We start from the raw sequence: 25830 nt of genomic DNA, 5'->3' as shown, positions 1-25830 counted from the left end.
TCAGGCCACAGTCAGATCTTTAATAAAAGCACTTGAAGTCATCAGTGACAAACATGATACAGCAGACATGACAACTCGGAGAAATCAAGTTGGGGGTAGCAGTGTGCTGCTGGTGTCTGCAAAGGATTGAACAAGGACCCTAAACCCAACCATCCCCTCAGTGGCTCCTCAGCTGTTCACAACACACTTGGTAAGGCTGCTAAAAGTCTCTCTTGCCTCACCCCTCCTCAAGCTGGTATGGCACAAGCACAAAAGGGTCTTTGTTCTGACCAAAACCAATGGAGTAAATTAACCCAGGAAAAAACTCCAGCTCTTATCTCTGGGTAGGAGGCTAAGTTGATTTTATAGCACAGAGACCAAGCAACCCACATCCCCCCTATTTCCTCCAGTTTCACAATATGCACTTTTACCAGGGCACTGTTGTGGAAAGGGGCCTGGCACTGCCAGTCTCCTAATGGGATTCACCTGATTGGAGCAGGACATGGCAAAAGCATCTCCCTGCAGAAACCGTTCCCCACCTCACTGGTGAGCCTGTTCAAAGCTGTCAGCCACTTGTGTGGCAAGACTACACATTCTCATTTAGCCACCTTCTGTCCTGCTCCCCTTATTGGAGCATTAGAAACCAACAAAAGGTGCATGGGATCCTTTTCACTGTGACAATAGCTAAGTAACCAATTCTAATTCCAGGAGTCAGTGATCCTCTTCCACTGACAGGGCCCTGAAGGTTCCCTGGTAAGAGGAGGGGCTGTGCAGCACTGAGAGGAAAATGGCAAAAGGCTTGTCCTCAGAAGCCCAGCACACACAAGAGCTTTGGAAGGTTGTATCCCTGCACTTTGGTCTTTGGGTAGTGCCACCTGCTCAGTATCTGTAGTGGTCTGGCTTGAAGGGCCCATCTCTGGACAAACCCAGGTATTTGGCCTGTTTGTCACTCAGCTTCGTCAGCTTCACACTCAGCTTGTCCAGATGAGCAGCAGCCACAGCTTCATCCAGCTAGAAAACAAAACATTGAGACAAGAATATTAAGAGAACAGAGCCCTATTAGTTCAGGACATCACAGTCCAGAGGGAGAAATGAGTATGTGGAAACCAACAGCAGCCCCAAAGGGGACTTACACTGACACAGCTTTGCTCCTGCCAACATCCCTCACCTGTCTGAGCACAGACCTGCACTCAGATGGAAGAGCCTTGTGCTTTTGAGGAAGACAAGTTAAGTTTAAGCGAGACAAAATTTTATACAATCAAACCCATTTCTATCTCATTTACACATTCACATCCATCCAGCAAGCAAAGAACAGAGATCAAACTCTTCAGAGATAAGAATATTCAGTTTGCTAGGATGATTAAGCCCCAGTTTCCACTACAAAGACACCTGGACATATTGCACTGTCATCCTACAAGTCCTAACACTGGAAAAAAATTCCTGTCCTTTCCAGATATCCCATGTTAGGGGCACATGAATAATGAAATTTATTCCAGAATCTCCAATTCAGCAAGACTACTTGTATCTGCTGGCACTGTCTTCATGAAGAATAAAACCAAGGTGGGCTGTAGGACACAAGCTCAGAAAGGTTGATATAATGTCTCTATCCCAGAGGTGTCAGGCAGGTGTATAAACTCAAGAAACTGGAGAATGTATAAAGTTAGAAGGCAGTTAAGGAGCTCCAGGAGCTTGGTACAGAAGAAACAGGAGGATGGTGAATGAGCTGCTGTGTCAGAGGGGGATGTACAGGCACAGGGGATATTCAGAGGTAGAAAGGACAGCACAAGCAGGCATCAAGGACAAGTTTGACCATTTGTAATTCCTGCAAAAAACAGGCAATCATAGCTACAGAAACAGATACAAAGTAAGTCTAAATCCCAGCAACATAGCAAAGACTGGCAATATTTCCCTCACATTAGTTAAGTAGACATGAAAGGCTGCAATATAACTGAAGGGCAGTAAATCAACTAAACAGTCAAGGGCCAAACCTGCAGCTTGTGGGAACCAGCAGGGCCTAAATGATTCAAAAACTAGTCCTGGATCTCCCCCTCCAAGGGACTGTGGTAACAAAGCCACTACTCTGAAGTAATCCCATGAACCAGGTAAAAAGCTCCATGTGCACAGAGTGTAACTCACTGCAGCTCAGCCTGCTCACAGTAACCACTGCAGAACTGCCAGCATCTCTTGGGAACCAGCAGAGCCAAAGGTGACAAGAGAAAATTAGAAACCTAAGAGGAAATGGTTGAATAATGTGGAAGTGAACAATGAAATCCACCAAAGAGTCAGGTAAACCATGAAAGAAAGAAAACCTAAGGGAACGCCTGTGTTTCGAAGGGAAACAAGTATTTAAGCCTAGTACATCCTGTCTGGATACCATGAAACAAATAAAGGAGGGTCAGAAATTGGATTCATATCTTGTTGATTAGACTGACAGACAAAGCTCTCATATGTGTATTACCAGTGAATTTAAGACAAGATTGCACCCACTTAAAAAGGAACTGAGTCCCTGACAAGGTTTTCAGACTGCAGCAGGGATCAGTTGTTTCAAAGCTGCTTGGGACAGCTTGGGGACTTCAAGACTTAGATATAAGAGACACACAAATTTAGATGAAGGTAAGCAGACATTCTCATCTTAAAATCAAAGCTGAGCAGGCAGGACATATTTGGTGTCAAGAACACAGAGATAAGAGTTTTCGTAGATTTCCAGGAATACACATTGCAGAAATGTGTGCTCGTTTGTAATGGTTGAGCAAAGCAATATTCCTGCAGTCAAAGAAAGTTCTGTGTAAGGTACTTGGTAATTGGTAAGTTTTACATTTGGACCTCAAAGCAATTGCACAGAACAAGGAAAGGCACTAGCCCAGAACATTATCAGAGAAAGTTCTTTGTTGGTTCTGAGAAGGAGACTGCTTTATTCTTTGAATCAAGCCTGCTGGGAGGCACAGAGTCAAGAGTGTTTTGTCACAGTGGATGAACCTGAGATCACTGCCATATGCTCCCCTAACAGGCAACTTCACGTTTAACTGCTCTGGGCATTACTTTTCATTTCCAGTTCAAGTATGCTTACTAAAAATTGTTATTCAGTGAGAGGATGAAACCACATTTAATCAACAACACTGGGCTATCATTTTCACAAGAACTGTCAACAAGACTGTTCCTTTGAAGACAATTATGCGGCAGTTTCCTGATCAACTCCTACACTGCATTTCTGGTATGCTTTGCTTGATCCTTAACTGATGAGTTTGGAAACTTAAGTCTTTCAGAAAACACCTCATTACATACACATTCTACTTCCTAAATGGAAAGTATTTTCACACTTGCTCTCACACCTGGCAGTGAGTTCCAAAGGCAGTGTGATTTAACTCCAGCATCTTTTTCCATGAGCCATCTCAAATTCTCAGTCTTGTTTTGAAAAATTAAAACCAGGTTAGTTTTCTAAAAGGAATTTGCAAGCTGTGACACGATCCAGACTTTTCCAAGAACAAAGAATGCAGAGATAAATTTAAAGGGAAATCCAAGGAAATCTGTCATTTATACTTTGTGAAGTTACTAGAACCAGATTGTGATAACCCTCTCTCAGGTGCAAATGGGATCAGGACTCTTACCACCCACAGTAAAAGGGATTCAGTTTCACTCCAGCTTCAACTCTGCCCACTACATTTTGCTGTTGGACAAGCTTGTGGAAGGAACAAGCTGATGGGGAGAAGCTTTCCAACTACCCTGAGGCAGCACAGGGCTTCCCAGCACCTTAGAGAAGTCAAAAAGTGCCTGGATGTTCTATCACAGGACAGGCAAGTCCCAGTTTTGCACACAAAAGAACAGCTCATCCATACCCAGCACATCCAAAGCCAAACATCCTCTGAAGGACAGAACCACTTTGCAACAAAAACCTTCATCAGGAAATGAGTTCAAGCCCAAACAAAGCCACACCTGAAGTTGGCTTCCTTAGCAGCACCTTTGCGTGGCTGTCACTCACCTTCTTCGGCAGGAAGTGGACCCCCACGGCGTATTTGTCACTGTGGGTCCAGAGCTCGATCTGTGCCAGCACCTGGTTGGTGAAGGAGTTGCTCATGACGAAGCTGGGGTGGCCCATGGCACAGCCCAGGTTGACCAGGCGGCCCTCGGCCAGCAGGATGATGTGGCGGCCATTGCGCAGGGTGTAGCGATCCACCTGTGGGAGCAGCGGTGCCACAGCCACGTCAGGCACAGGGCGAACCTGGGGGGCTTGGGGGGCCTCCCTCCCTCTCAGCAATCCAGCACTGCAGCACTTTAATTGTACCAGAGACCCCTCCCTCAATCCCAGCCAGTGTTTGCAAAGCTTGCAGCAACCCTGCGCTTCACAGCACACCCATCTTGGCATCTGCTTTGTATTTAACCAGCTCCCCAATTTATTTAACCAGCTCCCCAATTTATTTAACCAGCTCCCCAATTCTCCTGGCTTTTCCACGTGCGTGCAGTCCCAGCCAGCTGTGGTGGGAACATGCTGCTTGCAGTAAACCCCAGTTCATCTATGCCCAGTGGTCACAACTGGTGTGGGGAGACAGGGAAGAGGGAACAGCTCTGCATGCAGCAGTTCAGAGCCTTGGCATCTAACACAGCATAACAGCCAGAGCCCTCAGGTGCTGAAGGTCCCCCGGAATTGGTCCCACCTCTGCAAGGCCAATACATTCAATAAAAAGCTGTCCTGGCTCCTGGTGTACCCTCCTTTGCTCTTGGGGGACCACACATAAGATCCTCCCTGAGCTACACCAGGGAGAGCAGGACTTTGCATACAGAATCCAGGCTCAAATGGGCTAAGGAGACAGGTCCTCAGCTCTAAGAGTCCCACACAGCTCAGGAGATAGATAATGTCACTGTCCCACATAGCTCAGGAGATAATGTCACTTAGCATGTGCCCCAACTACCTGGGCCAAACTGGACTCCTGCAATGTAAAACTCAACCCTGCTTCTCCTTTCCACCTCTCACTAGCTCCTCTCTGCCCTGCCTTTACCCTGGAGGAGGTTACAATATTAAACCAATTAATGAAACACCAATATGGCCCACAAGTCACAAGAATATTCAGTATTAACTGATATTTATTGCTCATGTCATACCAGGCATTTGGGAGCAGAGCAGTTTGGAAATACTTAAAACACAATCAGCAACACACTTTAACAAAACCTAATGCTTCAGAGCATTTATCTTCTGCTAGCACAGAACAGCAACTGTGACAGACCTAAAAGGGTCCCTCTCCACAGCTGTATTTAAACTTTAGAAGCCAGAAGTTATTTAATATTAAGTAAAATGCATCATTTTCAATTTTGTTCTTAAAGTTTTGGCCTGTAAGTTAAAAGCCACATGGGATGAGGCTTTAAGTGTAACAATACCATCTTCTGAAAAAACATCCTTGTGCAGGACTTTAGCAGAGATGTCAAGAGCAAACCCATCCAAACCATTTTTTCTTTAACAGGTATTTTGCCTTCAGAGCAGGTCTGTGCCTCCACCTGCCTGCCTCAGCTATGCTTCAATCACAGCACCATTTTCTGCTTCTTGAGATCACATGACAGATTGTGATTTCAGCACAACACATGCAGGCAGTAACCACCTCAAAGGGCAGCCCTAAAGCAGTCTTGCTTTCTCCTGCCCAAAAGCACTCAGCACTCAGGTGGGGTGAGAACAATCCCCACTGAGCAGCTGCAGCTATCATTTTGGATGCAAATTCTCCATGGTGGACCACCAGTGACATGCTCCATCTACCCAAAAAACACCATATGGGCCATCAGGAGATTATGGGAGGAAGCAACAAAACAAAGAAGGAACCAGATGGGAAGCAGAACATGAAAAATCCCAAGAACAGCTACAGTATTACTTACAACAAACATTACATTTACAGATTGAACTACTAAAAGATAGCTGAGCAGTTAAAGTAGCATTTCAGTTTTGAAGTCTGAATTGGGCAGTTTAGGTGTCAAAATCTTATATCCTTATATAACAGCCACACAACTTGCCCCTGGACAGCTCCTGGCTTGTGCACAGAACCCCACACCTTCAGCAACCTGTGCTAACAGGGTCATTCAATGCACAAGGGAACATAGAAAATGTAAAATTAATGCACAAAAATAAATACAAAGTAGTAGTGGTACCAGCAGAGGCTTAAGTCAGTACTGTGGAAACACATCTCATATACAGACAGATAAACAGGCTCATTCATAAGCTCAGGAAATTGCTCCAGAAGTAGAATTCAAGTTACCCAAGCAATAAGCTCCTTTCCACACACAGACAAATGCCTCCTCCTTTTTCCCATTGGAATTTACCTGGCTCTGGACTTTCTGCCTGCTTTGCACTTCCCTGCACACTATATGGGAATAATTTATTTATGAGCTGAAGTTCATTGACCTTGACCTTCCCTTCCCCTCTCGAGTTGAGTTTGTGCTGCAGGTCAGTCTCTGATACCCAAACCCAGCTGAGCAGGGCTGCGGTGCAAACCCAGAGCAAAACCAACCTGCCAGCTTTTCAGTAATAAGCCTACTTCCTCCTTAACTGTCCTCTGAATGCGTCACATGAGCCAGAATGGCACACTAAGATGTTTTTCTTACTGAAGTATTAAATATCTCTTACATCTGCCCAGCACTGGTACTGAAACTTCCATGCTGGACATGGTCTCAATTACTGTGTACCTCCAGCTGAAGGTAACAACCCTCAGCTCTGACATTAATCCTCTCATCAAGAGACAGATGTCTTCATAGAAAGTCAGGGATTTTTGCTCTTGATATTATATTCCCCTCTCTGGTTCAGTACACAGAAAAGCAGCTGCCAGGTTTTAGTAAAAATTGGAATATTCAGAACATTAGATTTCTTCAGCATTAATCCATATGGACAACCCTGACCCCAATTCCATTCTTTTCAAAAGGTAATTTAATTTTTTTTTTTATACCAGAAACTTGTTACAGTTTTCACACCTGGGACTACACTGCACCTTACTGCACTCTCATCAATGCCAGACTGGCTCCTCAAAGCAAAGCATACAAAAAGGAATTTACTGCCTCTGTGCAGGTAGTTTGTGTGGTGCCATATTAACACCCAATTGAACATTCAACAGTGTTTACTCTTCAAGCAGTTCAAGGTTTAGTTTTAAAACAACCTGAGCTACCAGAAAGCAGGCAGGTACCTGTGGGCTCCTCTAGGACAAGAGCTGCTGAGCACAGGCAGCTCCACTACAGCCATGGGCAAGAACGAACCTGAACATAGTGAGAACTTGAGGGTAAAACTTCAGACCTGGTTAAGGCCATGCAAAGTGTCCCAACTTACCCCTCACAACTGCTTAGTAAGACTTTGATGTGGGTGACCAATAGCCACAGGGGAGTTATGAAAACTGGAAGGACAGATGGAGCTCTGAGAGTTATGTTTGGGTGTGGTGTTATTAAAAAGTACAAAACCTGTCCCAGAATCCTGCTATCAGCAAGAACACTCCCTCTTCAAAGATAGCCAGAAGTGCCACACCAAGTCAGGTAAAGTTTGGTTCGATTTATGTGATGTTCTCCTTCAATGCTGGTGCCACAAAACGGTTTTGATCTAGTTCAGTTTTGTTCCTCTGCTTTAAGACAGTTGAAAAGCTGCAGTTTTCAGATTCTGATTTTCCTTGTGTAGCTACAGGCACAGCTTAAAGCAAATGCATGGTGGACGTGCAATCTGAGCAAGGATAAAACATCCTGCCTGGTCTGCCCACACAGGTTTCTAAAATGAAGCCACCAAGTATGGAAGAGAAACCCAAGTTTGGCAGAGCTCCAGATAGGCTTTCCTGAGGTTTCAATCTCAGAGTAGACTAAAACAACACACCACACTTTGAAAACAAAGAGGTGTGAATTTTTTCAAACCTTGGCAGAATCCCAAAAGACTTTCCATTGACATTCCCTCAGGACCACAACTGTTCTGCTGCTGAGCAGTACATGAGCAAACAGCTTCACAAGAGGAAATTCAGACCAGGCACCAGGCAATCTATGGGCTCTGCTCTTAAGTTTTACGGAGTCTCTAATGGTCTGCTCTGTATTCCTCATCTAACTTGCTTTCTGCAGCTGAAATCTGGCACTGTTGTCAGCTCAGGGCTATCAAAGCAAGCACACTTGCATACCCTCTTGCCCATGCCCCAAACATCAAAGCTGACTTCCCATAAGGAATGGACTTGATGCAATTAATTGTCTACACAACCAGTACTAAGGGTGAGCTCCTATCTCTCAAGGAAGAGGGAACACATGGAGAAAAATGTATCCATACCAGGCACCAGAGGTCACCCTGAGGGACTTGGGCACTGGCTGGAAACAACTGCTTTGATGCCAACCCAAGAATATCATGTGCAACTTGTTCCAGGTAAGCAGAATCTGCATTCTGACCAGAGCAACAGTGGCTTCCAACAAAGCTAGAAACACCAAAGAACCTGAAGAGAAAATCTCCTTTCTAGAAATGGACACTGAGTAGCTACTGCTTTTTTCCAGCAGGAGAGCCTGTGCAAAGGCTGCCTCACCTGAGGTTTGACATTCACTGCCTCCACTGCATTGTCATTCAGCCACTTGGCATCAACTTCCACATCAAAATGGCCAATATTACACACTATGGCATCATCCTTCATCTGCTCAAAGTGCCTGCAAAAGAAAAAAAAGTTGTACCAAAAGTTAATCCACAGAGTTTTCTCCCTCAGCAGATGCTCCAATCCACAGCCCTGACAAGTGCCCAGCTCAGTAACTGCACTGACTCTCACAAGGTGTGAGGGGCTGGTAGCCCCTCCAGGCATGAGAAGTCTACTGGAAAAGACTTCCAAGCTTCCAGGGAAGGACATTTCCCAAGGATATAAGAGCTTACTGGAGAGAAAGTACTTTTCCCCAATATAGAAAGTAATAAAATTTTGTTCAATTGGTCAAAACAAATGCAGTTATTCTCCTTCTTACAGAGAAGAAATCATTTTCTTCATGACTTTGAAGTTCCCAGCAGATTTACATCTCTAGACATTAATGGCCTGATCTCCTCCCACCTAATCTGATCTTCTATTACAACATGTACAGTCAATGGCAAAGAAAGGAAGGAGTTTGTGTGCAGCTGGGGCTATAAACTGAGATCTAAGCACCAGTAACCAAGCACTGCAGGGCAGCTCATTGAGAACAGGCTGGTTTCAGCTGCTATATGCATCCACAGATGCAATCACTTTCAACCTTTACCTGCCTCCTCTTCTGTTCACATTTGTTTGGCCTAACACAGAATTCAACCCTGAAGCCCTCATTCTCCAAAAGTCAATTTATCCCTCTGCAGCTTTTGTTTCTCCATCATTACATTCCATAAGCCAGGAACAACTGCAATCTAGCAACATCCAACAAAACTGAAAGACCAAAGGCTTAATTTCTCACTAAATTCATGCTAAATTCTGACATCCAGAGATCACTGTGTGCTAACCCTCACCGTACTGCTGACGGGTTATGGTTGTATTTAAAAAAAGAAACCTGGCTGTACAGGTATGCTTTCACTAAAGCAACTGGCTGCTTTTTCACTAAAGCCATACCTGCCCTGCACAATGTCAGTGCAGCCAGTGGTGGTGACAAAGATGTTGCCCTCTTTGCAGGCCTCCTCCATGGTTGTAACTTCGTACCCTAAAAAGAGAAAAGGTTACTTTTCTACACAACCACCAACATTTATTAACAAGTGGGACACAATACTAGAAGTAGAAAAGTACCGAGAGAGAATGAGTCAAATGTTTTTGCTTACACCTGGCCTAGGGATGATGCAAGGTAGTGGGATACTGGTCTTGCTGAACACCAACAAGGCACAAAACCCATTCATCCCTCATCCTTTCTAAATCTGCGGATCTATGCATTCAATGTCCAGAGGTATAGTCTGGCACAGGACTCAGACTGGATTCAGGGGGTTGAATTTGCAAAAGTGCCCCCACCACACCTGCAATTCTTGTCAGGTATGAACAGAAATGGAATAAACTGGTACCAAGAAGCACAGTTACATGAGGCACCCACAGAAGAGAAGGAGCACAGCTCCAGAGCATGCCCTGAGCTCAGCTGGAAAAAGAGAGAGCATGGCATTGGTTCTCCAAAAAAAACCTACCAAACATAAGGCCTGGCATTTTTTACTGTTTTAATTCCAGTGAAGTCTTATCCCATGCTGGAGGTTAGAACTGCACAACTTGAGGACACTCCCTCAGCCTTACCCCACACTATGGTTGGTCTCTGAATCCTTGACTCCAAATACATCTTCAAAGCCTCTAGTAACCAACTCCTTCCCTTACTGCAAGGAAGGGATTCCTACAGTTAAACTGGATTCAACTGTACCTCAGCAGGCACAGGGCTGAAACCCACTGAACCTTTCTTGGCCGGATCTCATTTATTGCTCTACACTGCATGTGCAGAGACCCTGTCAGATGCCTGAATTCCTGCTCTGCTTCAGCTCCCACCTTCCATGGCTGCCTGGAGCGCGTTGATGGGATCGATTTCGGTGATGATGACTCTGGCTCCAAAGCTCCGCAGGGCCTGGGCGCAGCCCTTGCCCACGTCCCCATATCCTGCCACCACTGCCACCTTCCCAGCAATCATGACATCTGTGGCACGCTTGATGCCATCGATGAGGGACTCTCTGCAGCCATAAAGGTTATCAAACTTGCTCTGAGGAAGGAAAGGGAGCAGTTTCAGAATAGAGGAAAGCCACTCAAGTGAAATTTCCTTAGAGAAAGAAGATGGACTTATGTGCAAGTACTACGAGAGTCACCTAAATACTTTAATCACCATGAGGGACAGGAATTAGAGAACTTGGTTTGAGGTTTCTATTTATCCAGTTTTAGTCTAGGGAGTTATATCAGACACAGGCTTCAACGTGGTGAGAAGCATTTCATAAATTTCATTGTGTCTACTGACCAGGGGTTGGACTTGTTAAAAACTTGTTAGCAGTAACCTAAATTTATCAAGTGCCTTTCACACCAATGCAGGTCTGAGTTTCTAAACTAGATGTTCATGAGTTCCCTGCTGCTGGTTATCAGATAATAACTGAACCAAGTGCCACAGGAAGGCAAAACACACCAGCAGCACATCATCTTATCTTTGCAAGACATGTCCAGCCTGCAGAGTAGCAAGCTGCCCACATCAATCAGGAGAAACTGGTTCCAGCAGACCCAGAAGATCAAAATTCCCCCATGGGAATTTCTTCCTCCATGAAGAGCTACCCTAACACTGTCAAGACCTCACTATTGCTCAGATTTGGAAAAATCCAGCAAGCAGCCACTCACAATAGTGGTCACTGCAACCAGGAACCCCTGGCTTTCATCTCCTAATGCCCCATCACACAACATCCTCCTACTGTAACATTATCACATGACATTAACAGCCAGATTCTCAAATCAAAACTGCCCAGCTAAGTCAGACATTAAATATTACTTCAGTCCTTGAACACCTTCCTAAACTCAGAAACACACCTTGCTGTACTGGTTTTTCTAATATGCCTTCTTCTCCTTGGACCTTTTGTTTTGACCAGGAAGAGGGACAAACAGATTTAATTATTTGGGGAGTTACAGAGCCCAAGAATTTTTTTAAAGTTTGGCTCGCTACTAATGTTCTGCTGTGCTCTCCAAGGAGAAGAATTCACTGTTCACAGCAAAATTCTGGTCTCAAAGTCTGTGCTAGCTTTCTACAGCCTTAGGGCAGCAATTCTTCTTGCTTTCACTTAACACAGCGCTGTCTGCTACTGGTAATCTTAAGATTAAATTCCCAGAAGCAGCAACCTGGTCTAGTGGAAGGTGCACCCACAACACCTGCAGTTCTTTTAAGTATGAATAGAAATGGGATAAATTGCCCATGGCAGAAATTGGCCAAAGTGTAACAAATTATACCTCAGATCCAGAAGTTCTGACTCAGTGCCTATAAACATTATCAGAGGCATATCTGCCATTAATATTTCAGAAAATTGTGTTACCAATCCTTCAAATTCTAAAGCTAGTGCCAGTTGGTATCCTTCTTTCCTAGTCCTGCAGATTTTCCTTGCAGCATGGAGGAAAACAGCATCATCAGATTTGATTCCCCATCACCAAATCCCCCAACTGCAATCAAAGCCTTCCAGGTGTCTGTGTATTCCCATGCAGGCAAGAGAGCAGAGTGCTGGATGCAGACATCTGTCCCACCCAAAATACACTCAAGTGGCAGAAGGGAAGAACAGAACTGGCTGCTGTACCTGCCTCCTCTCCCCAAATGTCAGCACAGGAACCTGGCACCAAGTGGAAATATCAGACTAGGAGAGCAGAATTTGTCAGCTCAGTTGCACATTTTCCCAGAGATCTCTAACTGTGGTTAGTGCAAATCTTGTACTGTATAAATACCAAACAGTACTTGAAAACAAGCACTTGTTTGGCACTAGGATCCCAAATCCCTTCAAGAGGCTTTGTTAGAAACATCTGAACTTCCAAATCTACTAAACAGTATTAATAATTATTATGCAAGAGGCACAAATCTGGGTGAAAAGGATGTAAAGGAATAAACTTCTTCTAACATGAACTGGATTCCAGCCCACTACCTATGAAGTAAGTGTCAGGTGCATCTTAGTGAGCAAAAAGGAGACAGCAAACTGCAGAACAGGCAGGCCAAACAGGAGAACTGCCAACCCACCAGGATTATGTTTGCATGGGAACTTGAAATAGATTCAGTAATTAGATTTAAAAAACACCAAGATACATAAACCTTTAGTATACCTTTAATTCCCACTATAATTCATCTGCAGCCAAAAAGCACGAGCACCCTTTAAACATCATTTCACTTCATCCTCAATTCACCAGGGTTTATCTCGGCAGCAGTACCAAAGCTAAGCAAGGGATAAATATCTCCCTCCTGCCCTCTCCTTTGCAACTGCTGCTCACAGAGATCAACCACAGGCTGACCAAACAACCCTAACCAGCACAAGCTCATGCAAGTCACGATCGCTTTTCCAGCTGCTACCTGACACGTACTGGGGGGCTTTAAGCTGCTCAGAATGAGGACAGGCTCCTTGCCACAGGTACTGACTGTGCCTCCGCAGCCATGACCTCCAAAGGTGTTTTCACCTTTATTATTAAATAGCAGAAGAATGTACATTCTTACATACAAAAAGCTCTCGAGGTCCTGACAGCAGGGTATTTACAATGGCATGTCCCATTAGAGACATCAAGGGCTCACTTTAAGGCTATGGTGGAAATCTCTGTTCCAACCCAGATCAGGAGAAGCTCAGCAAGAGAAGGAATACTTTCACGGGAATGACAACATCCCAACACCAAGCTGGTCAGAGAGCAGAAAAATGCAGAAGGGCTCGTTCTGTATTACCTTGGTGACAGAGTCATTCACATTGATAGCTGGAACTTTCAGGGTCCCGTTGGCCTTCATCTTGTACAGGTTGTGAACCCCAGTGGTTGTCTCTTCTGAAATACCTCTAATTCCTGTGGGGAGAGTAAAAGGATTCACCTTAGCTGGAGTCAATGCTGTGCAAACCAGGATGTCCAGGTGCTGGGAGCAACTCCTAGAGGCTTAAGTTAAGCAAACCCTTGGCAGAGAGCAAGGAAGAGATAAAAACCCTCAAACAACTGCAGAAACACCAGAGGATGCGCTTCAGAGCCACACACCTCTGCACCCTCTGGTGCTGTACGCCCGGACTCCCTAGCAGGCTGTAGCAGCCCAGCTCCTGGGGGAAGGTAGGCAGGTGCTTTGCCGCAGCCCCTCGGGGTTGGTTTGCCCAGCGGGACAGGATCGGTGCCAGGATCGATGCCAGGATCGGTGCCAGGATCGGTGCCCGGGGCCGGAGCAGCTCCGGCACAAGCGGCGGCACCGCCCCCGGCCGCGCTCCGCGGCGCCGCAGCGCCCTCTGCTGACACCCCGGGGCAGCCCCTCAGCCCGGCCCCCACAGACCCACAGAACGTCCTGAGCCGGGAGGGAGCCACAGGGATCACCCAGTCCAGCTCCTGGCCCTGCACAGACACCCCAACAACCCCACCCTGGGCATCCCTGGCAGCGCTGTCCAAACGCTCCTGGAGCTCTGGCAGCCTCGGGGCCGTGCCCATTCCCTGGGGAGCCTGGGCAGTGCCCAGCACCCTCTGGGGGAAGAACCTTTCTTTCCCTGATACCCAGCCTGACCCTCCCCTGGCACAGCTCCAGCTGTTCCCTGAGTCTTGTCACTGGTCACAGAGCAGAGATCAGTGTCTTCCCCTTCTCTTCCCCTCACGAGGAAGTTGTAACTCAATGAGCTCTCCCCTCAGTCTCCTCCAGCTGAACAGACCAAGTGCCCTCAAGCCACTCCTCATATGGCGTCCCCTCAAGGCCCTTCATGATCCTCATGATCTCCTTTGGACACTCTCTAACAGTTTAATATCGTTCTTATATTGCAGTGACCAAAACCACACACAATATGCAAGGTGAAGCTGCCCCAGCCCAGAGCAGAGCAGAACAATCCACTCCCTGGCCTGGCCAGCAACACTGCGCCCAATGCCCCCAGGACACGGTGGGCCCTCCTGGCTCTCAGGGCACTGCTCACCCACAGATGCCAAGTCCAGTCCAAACCTGTCCTCACTGCTCAAAAAACCCAGTGTGAGCTAGTCCAAGCCCAGGTAAAGCCTGAGACTGAGCCATGAGACCCTTCTGTTGCTCCCCAGACCACTCTGTGGCACATAAAGGAAATTGGACCAACAGCATTAGAAGAACTTGATTAACCTGGAGAACAGAGGGCTCCAGAGAGAGCTCACTGCAGCCTTTCTGTACTTGAAGGGGGCTTATAAGATGGGGACACATTGTTTTTAGCATGGCCTGTTGCAACAGGACAAGGGGGGATGGTTTTAAACTGAAAGAGGGTGATTCAGACTAGCTATAAGGCAGCTTTTTTTTTTTTTTTTTTTTTTTTTTACAATGAGGGTGGCATAGGCTGCCCTGACAAGTGCTGCATGTCCCATTCCTGGGAACATTCAAGGGGCTCTGAGCAACCCGAGTTGAAGGTGTCCTGCCCATTGCAGGCAGGTTGGACTAGATGGCCTTTAAAATGTCCCTCCCAAAGCAAACCATTCTGTGATTCTATGATTAGGCTGACTGATCCCCATCACTTGTGTCTCACCACAGAGTCCTCCGTAGCCCCACTCCCCTGATGGTCACCTGCTGAGGGAATGCATTGAGGCTTTGGCATATTTAGGGCTTGCTAGGAGGGGAGAGGACAGTTTAAAGTTCACAGTGCAGCCTCATGCACAGCGAAACGGAGGATCTGTAGACAGTCTCCAAAAAGCATCAGTTTCCAGAGCAACTGCCTGGATCAAGGATAGTCATCCCCTTGTGAAGGAAAGCTTTTGGAGGTTGCAGCAGGAACGTCCAGTTCAAACCTGCCCTCTCTCTCTTCTGGTGTATCTGTCAAGCAGGAGACAGTCCTCATCCTTCAAAGGCTCTAAAGATGACAGTCCTGAGGTTAACAGATTATCCTTCCACGGCACTAAGCAGACCTCACATCCTGTATGCCAACAACTTCCCCTCCCTGGAGGCACCCGAACACTGCTCCAGGTGCCATCTACAGCTGGTCTAAACCACTCTGCAGCTGCCCCAAGTGCTGCCTACACCACTCATGGTCAATGCCTGAGTGACTGGGGAGCAGAGAAGGGCCTGCAGCAAGGACAAGGTTGAATTAAACTGAGACAGCCCTACTAAACTCTCAGACCTGCTTTGCTCCCCCATATTTCTGACCTGAGCAATGAGCAAATCTGATGAATGAAATCACAAACAAGCCAATCTTCTCCACACAGGTCTTTGGCACGGATGCCAGAGAGCTCCCTTGCACAGATGCCTTTCCCCTTTGGTCAGTTCTCATTTTCCCCCTTCCTACTTTTATTTATCTTGGTATTAAGGGCATTTGGCTTAATAGAATAAGCCAACAGTACAAAGGCCATTCTGCCCTCTAACTGCAGGCATACTTCAGGAGAGGGGAAGCTTACCGAACAGTTCCACACACATATTTAACCCATCTCCTAATTGAAGGAATCCTACTTTCAACTGTTAGCTGCACACTAGGACTGAACTATTTAATTTAGAAGCAGCTGAAGCATGGAAGACAATTCCCTCTAAAATTAGCCCAGAAAACTTATTCCAGCCCTTAACTGTCAAATTGAATTTGGCACTTTCAGCTGCCTCATGCCAAAATGTCTCCTGTGCTCACAATCCACACACTGTGCATGCTCTGCCAATGTCACTCTTGTTCCACCTCCACAGAGGTCAGATATCCCCACAAGCCCTTAGGATATATTAGCCTCTGTTAGCTATAAGATACCAAAACTGGATACTACACTGCTTCATATAAGCAAAGGGCTAAGCACAAAGCTCAGATAAATGAGATCAAGACTCTACTCTGTGGGTCCATTCTGGAAGTTTTGCTGTTTCCAAGGAGCAAGGGACTGGAAAGTAAAACAAATCAAGTTTGCTCCCCTCTGCAGAGATTGGTCTTAATTTACTGAACTGCTGCAAGGAGGTTTTCAACTACAGCCAGTGCAGACAGCCACACATTTTGGGAAGGGAAAAGTTGACAGGTATTGCATCCTCCCTGGACTCTTTAAAACTCCAGAGGAAGAGCCATTCCTATGAATTTAGGAAGCAGATCCAGGCAGTAGGGATGTTTTTCAGAGGCAGACTACAGATGGATGCCAAGACACGAGACAGTGCAAGAGCCATTGTCCTACTGCACTGTATTATGCCAGTCCCTCCCACACCAGGAGCACAAGACAAGCAAGAGGGTGGAAAGGGCTGGAGAGGAGAAATAAGGACAACAGGAGGGCTGGAAGTGAAAGGGGCTCAGCTCAAAGACCCTGGGAACAAGGACACTAACCAAGGTGTGCACGGCAGGGAAACAACCCTGGAAAACAGAGAATGAACATGGAAAATACTTTCTTTGGCCTCTGAAAACACACGGAAGACAAAGAGGGATGACCAATTGAGGTATTTCTTGGCATCAAACATGGGAAAAGCAAGAGGTCATGAACATCACACAGAGGCAACCCAGGAAGCACAAGACCTTTGATGGAAGAGAGGCTGAGCAAAGACCAATGAAAACCTTTCATTACAGTTTAAATAACACAAAGATGTTGAGTGTTGGATTATGAGTGACATCAGGCTGAGGACGAAGGACAAAGTGAAGCCTGTCACAGAGTGTTTCCCTCTTCCTGGTGCTCCTACCTGCAGCAACACATGGATGAGGAGCAGAGCCCCAGACTCCCCTCACACAGCCCCACTCACCACCTGCCACCTTCAGATTTTTTCCTCCTATCTTCCTACTAAAGCAGAGCACGAGTCAGAGGAGAGCTGATCCAGCAGGCTTCTACAGCTACCGCACCTCTATGAAAGCGCCACCACACCCCACTGTATTACCTTCCAATTTCCTTCACATCCCAAACTAAACGTGCCCTTTAACAACCCTGGGCACCCACATCTTGCTGCAGCAGAGCTGATGGACACTGGCAGGGCTAAGAAGAGTCTGTCATACTCACCAGGCACAGATCAGCCTGGTCATGCCAAATTCCCTTCACATAAATCTTTTACATAAACACAGGCTAGCAACACCACACCGATCAGTTTTACTAACTTGCACTGAAGGCAAATCAAAGCAAGAGTGCCAACCCTCACTCCATCAGCATCTTCACTGACAAACAGAATGAGTATTTAAGGTAGAAAACTGTTCCTTTTCCAAGGAAGGCTACAGGTGGTCATGACTTCATTCAGAACTGCACTAAGAAGATGGGTAAGAAACGCATTAATGGAAAATCGTTAACTGCAAGCAGACACTGAGCAGTTCTAGAACACAGCCCACTTCCAGGAAGCTTTTGGCATGACAGCAGTGGTCATTCTCAGGTAATGGGCACAGTAAAGGATGGCCATGACAGGACACTGCAGCTTATGGGCTACAGAGCAGAGGTGGAAACAGCTCCTCCAGGTAACAGATTCTGGTCTTGAACTGTAAGGAATTCTCACAGCCTGTTTGCACATGCCTGTCCCTCATCCCCCACCCTTTTTTACACCAGCAGGGAATTCCTGCAGAAAACATCCCCCCAAATAGTCCCCTAAGCAGAACTGTGCCTGTGAAAATAAAACATGAGTCACCTTTCAGCAGCTGTGGGTATTTGGTATGAACTAGGTTGGTAAGATCTCCACCATCATCCAGAATCATGTTGAGGGGCTGCCCATCCTTGAAGTACAGGGTCTGCTCGATGCACCACAAGTATTCCTCATCTGTCTCCCCTTTCCAGGCAAACACTGCATGGGAACAAACGCACACCATTAGCCAGTTTCTTACTCAGCATGTAGTGAAGCAGCCAAAGGAAGATTTCATCAGCAGCTCCCAGTAGCAGCTGACAGACAGATGATTATCTGTGCCTGCAGGCAAGCAAAGACATTTGCACTGAAAAACAGACCTCAGAATAATCACTGTTCCAAGACACAAACATGGTCAAAATGTTGAGACTTCATTGCTCTCATTCTTCTTCCATGTTAAAAAGGAGAAGACAAAGCAAACTAAAGCAGACTCACATCCGCAACACCCCACTCATTAGAAACAGCCACTAGACATATTGATACAGACAAATGAAAACACAACTACAGCATTTTCTAGCACAGCAGATAAGAGGGACCAGACTTCAGCATGAGCTAAGCAGCAGAATATAAACTCTTCAGCAACTGAGTTTAAATTCTAATCTCTAGCCCAGCACTAAAATCCAAGCTGAGGTGCCTTAACTGCTCTAACTAGGGTGTATTTCTATGTCAGTACAGCCCCAGCAACAGGCTGCCACCACTGGCATGTTGCAGTCACCAGGATTTGTGTCTTTCCAGGCATCTGTACTGTCTTCATGATATACTCAATCCTCAGAGGTACTCAGCCACTCAAACACATAGTGGGCACATTATTTACACACTCCAGCATTTGGCTAAATTGTCACGTTTTCACTGTTTATACAGAAAACTAACCTTGAGCCATGAAGAGCCAATCATGCAATTACCTATTCTAAAGGAAAGTGTGTCAGGATCTCATATTGAAGCCAAAGGACCAGCATTCCTCTGAGATCTCATAAATTTAGTATGAGAAGTACAATATTAACAAAGAGAGCAAGTTCCAAAAATGAGGATACCAAGGACAAAGGTCAAACACTTTGACAAACACTCAACCTGTAAACGGCTCTTCAGTTGAGTTTTGGGTGTTGAAAGCAGTGAGGAAGACAACTCAACATCTAAAAAATCGCACATGGCTCTTTGACATCCCACGCCAGAGGCAATGCCTGAAGCTGGTAGTGCCAAAGGAGCTGATGAAGGGATCACATTGCTGCCTTAGAATGTGCCACAGATGAGGAAAGACTTGTGGCAATAGTTAATTGTAATAGAAATGAGAGACCCCTCCCAAAGCAAAGAACCAGGCTGCCAGAAATCAGATTTAGCATCTGCCAGCAGCTGGGCTCAGGTAATGCAGTTTCCAGCACTGAGGATTGCATTTCCTTAAGCTGAGTTACACAGCAGACAGTTTCAGGTATTTCTACTGATCTGGGAGGAATTGCTGCTTGTTGGAAGGTGACAGTAACGAGACAGCAGCAATCCTGATACAGCACTTAAGGGATATCAGGCAGGAACACAGCTGGGCTAGTTCTAGCCTAAAAATATCTTGGGTATTGATCCTGCCACTGTGACAGGGCACATGGCAGTTCCCTTGCCTTTCCCAACCCCTATTTAGCACAGAGCTTGCTGGAAAGCACCAAACACCTCCAGCTACACACACCTATACACCACTCCATTTAATCACCCAGCGCTGATGAGCTGGGTAACACAGAGCTCAACAGCAGCCTTTGCTGGGAGACCTGTGCACAGGCTGATGCAATACAGTCTGAATCAAATGTCCTGGTTTGTAACAATCACTGCTTCTGATGGGCTGTTTCCATCCTCAAGCTTGTTCAGAAGAGCTTAATGTGTACACAGTTTGATTTAGCAGGAACAGGCAGTACAGCCCAACTCAGAGCCAAACCAGAACATGGAAAACTTACCAGGGATACCAGCTTTTGCAATAGCAGCTGCAGCGTGGTCCTGTGTGGAGAAAATGTTGCAGCTTGACCATTGTACCTGGAAAACAAGTTTTGTTTGCTGAACAAAGTTCTGAGATATCAGACACTCTCTACCAAACACGGGAGTTAAAAAGGGAACAAGAGCAGAAAGAAATGAGTGCAGATTCCTGCGTTTTTCAGTAGCTCTGCAAAGATAAGTTGAAAACTGGGTGTCTGACTAAGGGAAAATAATGTCACATGGAGAGAAGGTGAATGAGCTTTAGCTGTGCCATATATTCAGCCATCTCACAAGCACTTCTCCCCGACAGCCAGAGCATACTCCAGATCTTCAGGGGTGCCCAACAGCATGGGTTTGGGAAGTTTTGGTCAAATAAAGGTCAGATTTTTCAGAACAGCCCCATGGCAAGTGTCTACTGAAGGTATGGACATGCAGCAACACACCTGCTGACACTCACATGAGTCAGAAATGCAGCTGAAACATTACACTCAATCCAGGCATTCTCTAAGATTATGCTCACCCACCTCCCACTCTGTGCTCCAGTCATGGAAGCTTTTCCAGCTGAGCTAAGTGTTTTCCTCAGATTTCATAACTAGGTTCAGGCACCTAGAAAAGCAACAGCATGTTGCTGAGTTGCATTGAAAAGGATCTGCACACCTACTGCAGCTCACAGCACCACATCACAGCCACATACCCTCTGCTCCCCACAGGGCTGACTGGCAGCTATTTGCATATTCACTGGTTAAAGAGCTTGAGGAGAGAGGGCAACAAGGCACAACCATCCAGCCTGCTTTCAGATACTCATCCCACTTGATCAATAAGTGACATTTTGAAGTAAGGGCTGCAGTTGGAAGCAGCCTACACAACCAACACTTGTCATGAAAACACACCTGGAAGGAGCACAGGAAAACAGAATCCATAACCTAAAGCTGTACCTCCTCACCTGGGTTTTTTCAAGTTTCTCCCATACCAGTACAGATGACATCAAAAGGTGTCATGACATTCAAAGTACACAGAATACCTATATATTGTTTACACTTCAGACTTGATAGAGATTTGTCATAGTGACATAGAACCTAGATTAACTGGCACACCTGATGGGCTCAGACCCTAGTATTTACATCACTGGTTATGGGAAGGATTGGTTTTTGTTACAAATTTAGAACTTACACTCTGAAGCACAGAGCATTTACTCTATCCTTGTTATCCCAGCCAAAAAAGGGACACTAACGTTGCTGTGCTGCAGTGAGCTACATTCTCATTACATGGGATATGATTTCATCGGTTTCATTCCTCCCTCCTTGGCACCAAAGTTCTGACAGAACAGATGAACCAGGGCTGAATCAAAACTCAAATTAAAGCCTCAACTAATCCACAGGCATCAGACAAGGAGTTAACACAGCAGCACACGCCTTCAAAGCTACAACCACAACATTCTTAGAGGAACCAAGTCTCTGCAGGTACCTCCCTGAATGACTCAGATGGGGTTGTGCTCAGCTTAAAGCAGCTTGGCAATGTTAAATAATCACACAGCTGCCTCCTAAGCCAGCCATACTGGGATACAGCAACCAACAGGAGCAGCAAGGAGCTTCCCAAATTTCAATGGCTACTGGTTTCCTGTAAATCCTGTGGACGGACAAGAGTTCCACATAGAGTGGCTGGAACAAAGCCAGGACTGGACCTCCACATCAAAGCTCTCCTTCAGCACTGCACCATTTGCAGCCACAGGACAGCTCTGAACAGGCTGGGGAGCGCCTGCACAGCAGCGTGTACCTTGCCCAGGCTGAGCTGGCACACTGTCCACACCTACCTCCTCCTCTTTTTGAGGAAATGCCTTCACTGCTACAGAGGAAAACTTCCCCTTCTCCCAGTGCCTTTCAATCAGCATGACACTGCTCAGTTCTTAACTGTTCCCAGAGAGAGCTCCCATATAGGGCACCTCTGGGCAGCCTGAATTCAGGCAGCTAAACTGCAGGAAGAAGGAACTTCAGATCATATACATACTTAACAATCCAGCCAGCTCCCTGCTCTGCACACAAGCAATGCAGATTGTGCTCAGATACCTGGCTCTCCTCATGCCCTGAACACTCAGCTGTGATGTCTGGACTTCATTCAGCCAGTCAGGCATGGGACACAAGGCAGTAACTGGCTTCTAAGTATCTCAGACTTTAATATGGATGAGAGTAACTGGCCAGCCCTTGGTCCCTGAGCCACACTGCATCCCTGTTGTTTTCCTGCACAGCTCAAAAGCCAGCACAGCCCTCAGAAAGCTTCATTAGATTTTGCTGACTTTACCAGGGCATTGTGGGGTTCTTAATACAGGCTAATCTGTGCTGGAGGCAGTCCCTAGAGCTGCAGCACGAGCAGCCACAGCATTGCAAGTCCAAGCACAGCCCGGCTATGTGGGAGCAGCTGTGGGCACTGCCCAGGGCACTGCACACAGGGCACAACAGGCACTCAAAGCTGCAGCTTGTCCACAGGGAACACACACACCCCAGAATTGCTCAGGGCAGGCAACAAGTTTCTTGCTCAAGGAGAGAAGACATAATCCATCCACGTGGAGATTGCAGCCTCTTCCAAAGAGTACAGACATTTGCCAGGATTCCATACGGTGTTACATAAGCAGGAGCAGTGACCTGGCAGAGAGTTACCCAAGAGCTGAGAGAGAAACTCAGAGCCACGTTACCTCAGCCCCCAGCACGATGAGGGTCTCTATGAGCACTGCTGTCTGCACAGTCATATGGAGGCAGCCAGCAATGCGGGCACCTTTCAGGGGCTTGGATGCAGAGTACATCTCCCTCATCTTCATCAGCCCTGGCATCTCATTCTCCGCAATCTCAATGGCCTTGCGACCCCAGTCTGCAAGGCTGATGTCAGCTGCAAGAGAAGCAGGACAGGTGTCAGAGTTTGAATAGCTGAGACCTTGGTATCTGTTCACACACTTGTGGGTAGGCACTGGCTGCAACAGCTGAACTGAACACCCAGCAACAGCTGGGAGTCAGAGCTGCAGGAAATATATCCTATTAAACCAGTTACTCCCTGGTTTAATAGCCTCCCTCACAGGCTTTCAAATGAGTTTAGACCAAACCTACAAGCCCCTCTGCAAAAAGCATGCTACTGCAAGAAGGTATAAATCAACTGTGATCTAGTGCACAGATATCCTGAAGCTCATTAATTCAGTAAGCCACAGCCTTAAGCTCTTCTTACAGACACTGCCCGAGCATCCAACACTTCCTACAGGGACTGACTTCCACAGTATTGACCTGCATGTGGGGAGGGGGTGGCTGTAGGGCAGTGGCTTCCCACACACAGAATGCTCCCTAAGAGTGCACCAGGAGCTGAGTGCCCAGCTCAGCTCCCCCTCCTCACAGCAAAGCTGCAGGTCCTTGGATACACACAAATTATTTTAAGTGACCATAATTACCTTAGTTGCCCGTCTGCTTCTACCTTTGTAAAAAGGATCTATAGCAGAAAAGTCCAGCAAAAAATGAGCAAGAGAGGCTTCTGACAGGCTCACTGCACTCACCATGGATGTCCAACCCCAGCCTTAAAACCACTAGGGTTAAGCAGGTAATGCCCAGATGCATCAACTCTACAGCACCAGCCAACACAGTGTCCCTCTTACTCGGTTTGCTCTTTGAGAGATTTCAGAAGTTCACCATTCCATTTAGGCCACAGTCGGATGCTTTTTTGTCACCTACCTCGTGAACACAGACTGTTTAAAGCATTAAGGAACACCAGGACTCGGAGTTAGACTGCCAGGTTTAATACAGACACGCTAATTGCATTTTGCTGCAGACTGAAGCCTGGGGCCACTGATGCTATTGCACATGCTAGAGCTGACTGGAGCACAGTCTGTACACCACCGGGACTGAAAACTGCCTGAAAACAGGCAAGGAAAGGACCATGGAAACAAATACATCAAGAGGAGGAGGTTTAATCTTACCCCTCTTAAGGGCCTGGTAGCCTTTACCAGGGCTGCTTTAAAAATATCCTACAGTATTTTAGGTTCAGAGCCTCCAGGGTAAATTATTTATGAATCTGAGCCTTAAAGACTAATGTTCGCTTCTTTGAAAGGAGCCTCCCAGGAACACCCAACTCTTTATAAAAACTGGGGTTCTTTGTGAAATTTCAGGTCTATACAGAAACACCCGCCAAAACCTTCAGGGCACATGAGTCGAAGGTCCCAGGATGGGAAATACTTTCACCTTCGGAGCGAAGCCTGTTCGCGCCAAGGGCTCTGAGCGGCGGGGGAGGGACGCGGCAGGCGGGCCGGGCCGGGAGAGCGGCACAACCGCGAGTGGGAACCCAGCGGTGCAACATCCCCGAGCCCCCGTCCCCCGCGGCAGCTTCCCCGGCGCACGGGGGCTCAGGCCCGGCTCCTCCGTGGACAGGACCCGCCGTCCTTCCCCCGCGGCCGCGTTCAGCGCGGCGCCGCGGCCGCCGAGGCCGCGCTCCCGGCACCGCACTCGCCGCAGCCCGGGGGAGGCGCCGAGCCCCGCGGGGCCGGCCCAGAGCTCGCACTCACCCACTTTGTAGGGCAGCCGGTCCGACATGGTGGTGCTGCGGGGCCAGCGGACAGGAGGAGGTGGAAGCGGCGCCGGGCGCGCTTTAAGTAGAGGCGGCACCGCCAGCGTGAGGCGGGGCCGGGCTGCGCTCAGGCGCTGGGCCTGGCCGGCGCTTCCTCCGGGCCGGGCCGGCCGCGTGCCCGCCTTTTCTGCGGGCAGCGAGCATGGAGTCCCCGGGGCTGGGCTGTCCCCAGAACCTGCCCTGTCCCCAGAACCTGCCCCCCACTACCACTTCTGCCGCAGCTTCAGCCCCGTGCCCGAGCAGGCTCTGGCGGCCGCTGCACCCACCGCTACCGGTGCCAGCACAGGAGCCGGTGTATAACTATCTGCAGGGAGGGCTCAGAGCATGGACCAGGCTCTGCTCCGTGGGGCCCAGCAATGGGATAAGAGGCAACGGGCAGAAAGTGATGCACAGGAAGTTCCACCTGAACATGAGGAAGAGCTTTATCTTGCAAGTGACCACTCACTGGAACAGGTTGCCCAGAGAGGCTGTGGAGTCTCCTTCACTGGAGATACTCCAGATCGGTGCTCTGGGATGACTCTGTTTGACCCAGGACGTTGGACCAGAAGCCACACTGTGGTCCCTTCCAGCCTCACCCGTTATGGGATTCTGTAACCCAGAGCCACATGAAGCTGCAGCAGGTCCCAGAGCAGTGCCAGGAACAGCCCTGATTCCTGATGCCCGGCCTGGCCATGTGGGCACTGAGCAGGCAGCACTCCCTGTCTCACTTTCCCGAGAGGATCCGACAGTTGCTCAGTGTGAGGTGTTACCCTGGGGCACCCAGACCCCTCACTGCAGCAGGGCCGAGGGTACTGGGCAGGATACAACTGGTGAGGTGCAAGGCAGAGCTGGGGCCAAGGCATGAGCAGCTCTATCAGCCTGGACCTTGGACTTGGCTGCAGCCAACTTCCCCTCCCCAGGCCGCAGTCCTCTGCCAGGTGCTGGGCAGGGCTGCTGGCCCCTGGGCACAGCCAATGCCTGCCACACACGCAGGAGGCACAGCCCCGCTTTGGCCTTGCCTGTAGGTCACACACACATTTTCTTCTGTTCTAACATCTGCAATATGTTTTTCATAAGCCTCAGTCATGAACTGGGATGAACTTTTCAGCCACACTGATATATCCATCTCCTTTAATACATGAAATACATAAGAGTGAGGATTTCCTCATAATTACACAGAAATTCTCATTTAATTGTTTTGCAAAGTTTGAAATGCTTCTCAATGCAGAGTTTATCCTGAGACCCCAGTTCTCA

General features: G+C 47.5%; 1 protein-coding gene across 1 annotated transcript; it reads right to left on the bottom strand.

Moving 5' to 3' along the window:
• Positions 1–24642, bottom strand: AHCY (adenosylhomocysteinase). Its single transcript, XM_039563502.1, has 10 exons — positions 24536–24642; positions 22694–22884; positions 19992–20067; positions 18070–18222; positions 13285–13397; positions 10404–10611; positions 9504–9591; positions 8478–8595; positions 3956–4150; positions 1–990 (listed from the first exon to the last, which is right to left on the bottom strand). Exons 1-10 carry the CDS (start codon positions 24561–24563, stop codon positions 859–861), a joined length of 1302 nt encoding a protein of 433 aa, XP_039419436.1. The 5' UTR covers positions 24564–24642; the 3' UTR covers positions 1–858.
• Positions 24643–25830: the final 1188 nt, after the last annotated feature.

The sequence above is a fragment of the Corvus cornix genome, chromosome 20, assembly GCF_000738735.6.
Source record: "Corvus cornix cornix isolate S_Up_H32 chromosome 20, ASM73873v5, whole genome shotgun sequence".
NCBI lineage: Eukaryota > Metazoa > Chordata > Aves > Passeriformes > Corvidae > Corvus > Corvus cornix.
This window is presented reverse-complemented; position numbering and strand designations above follow the sequence as displayed.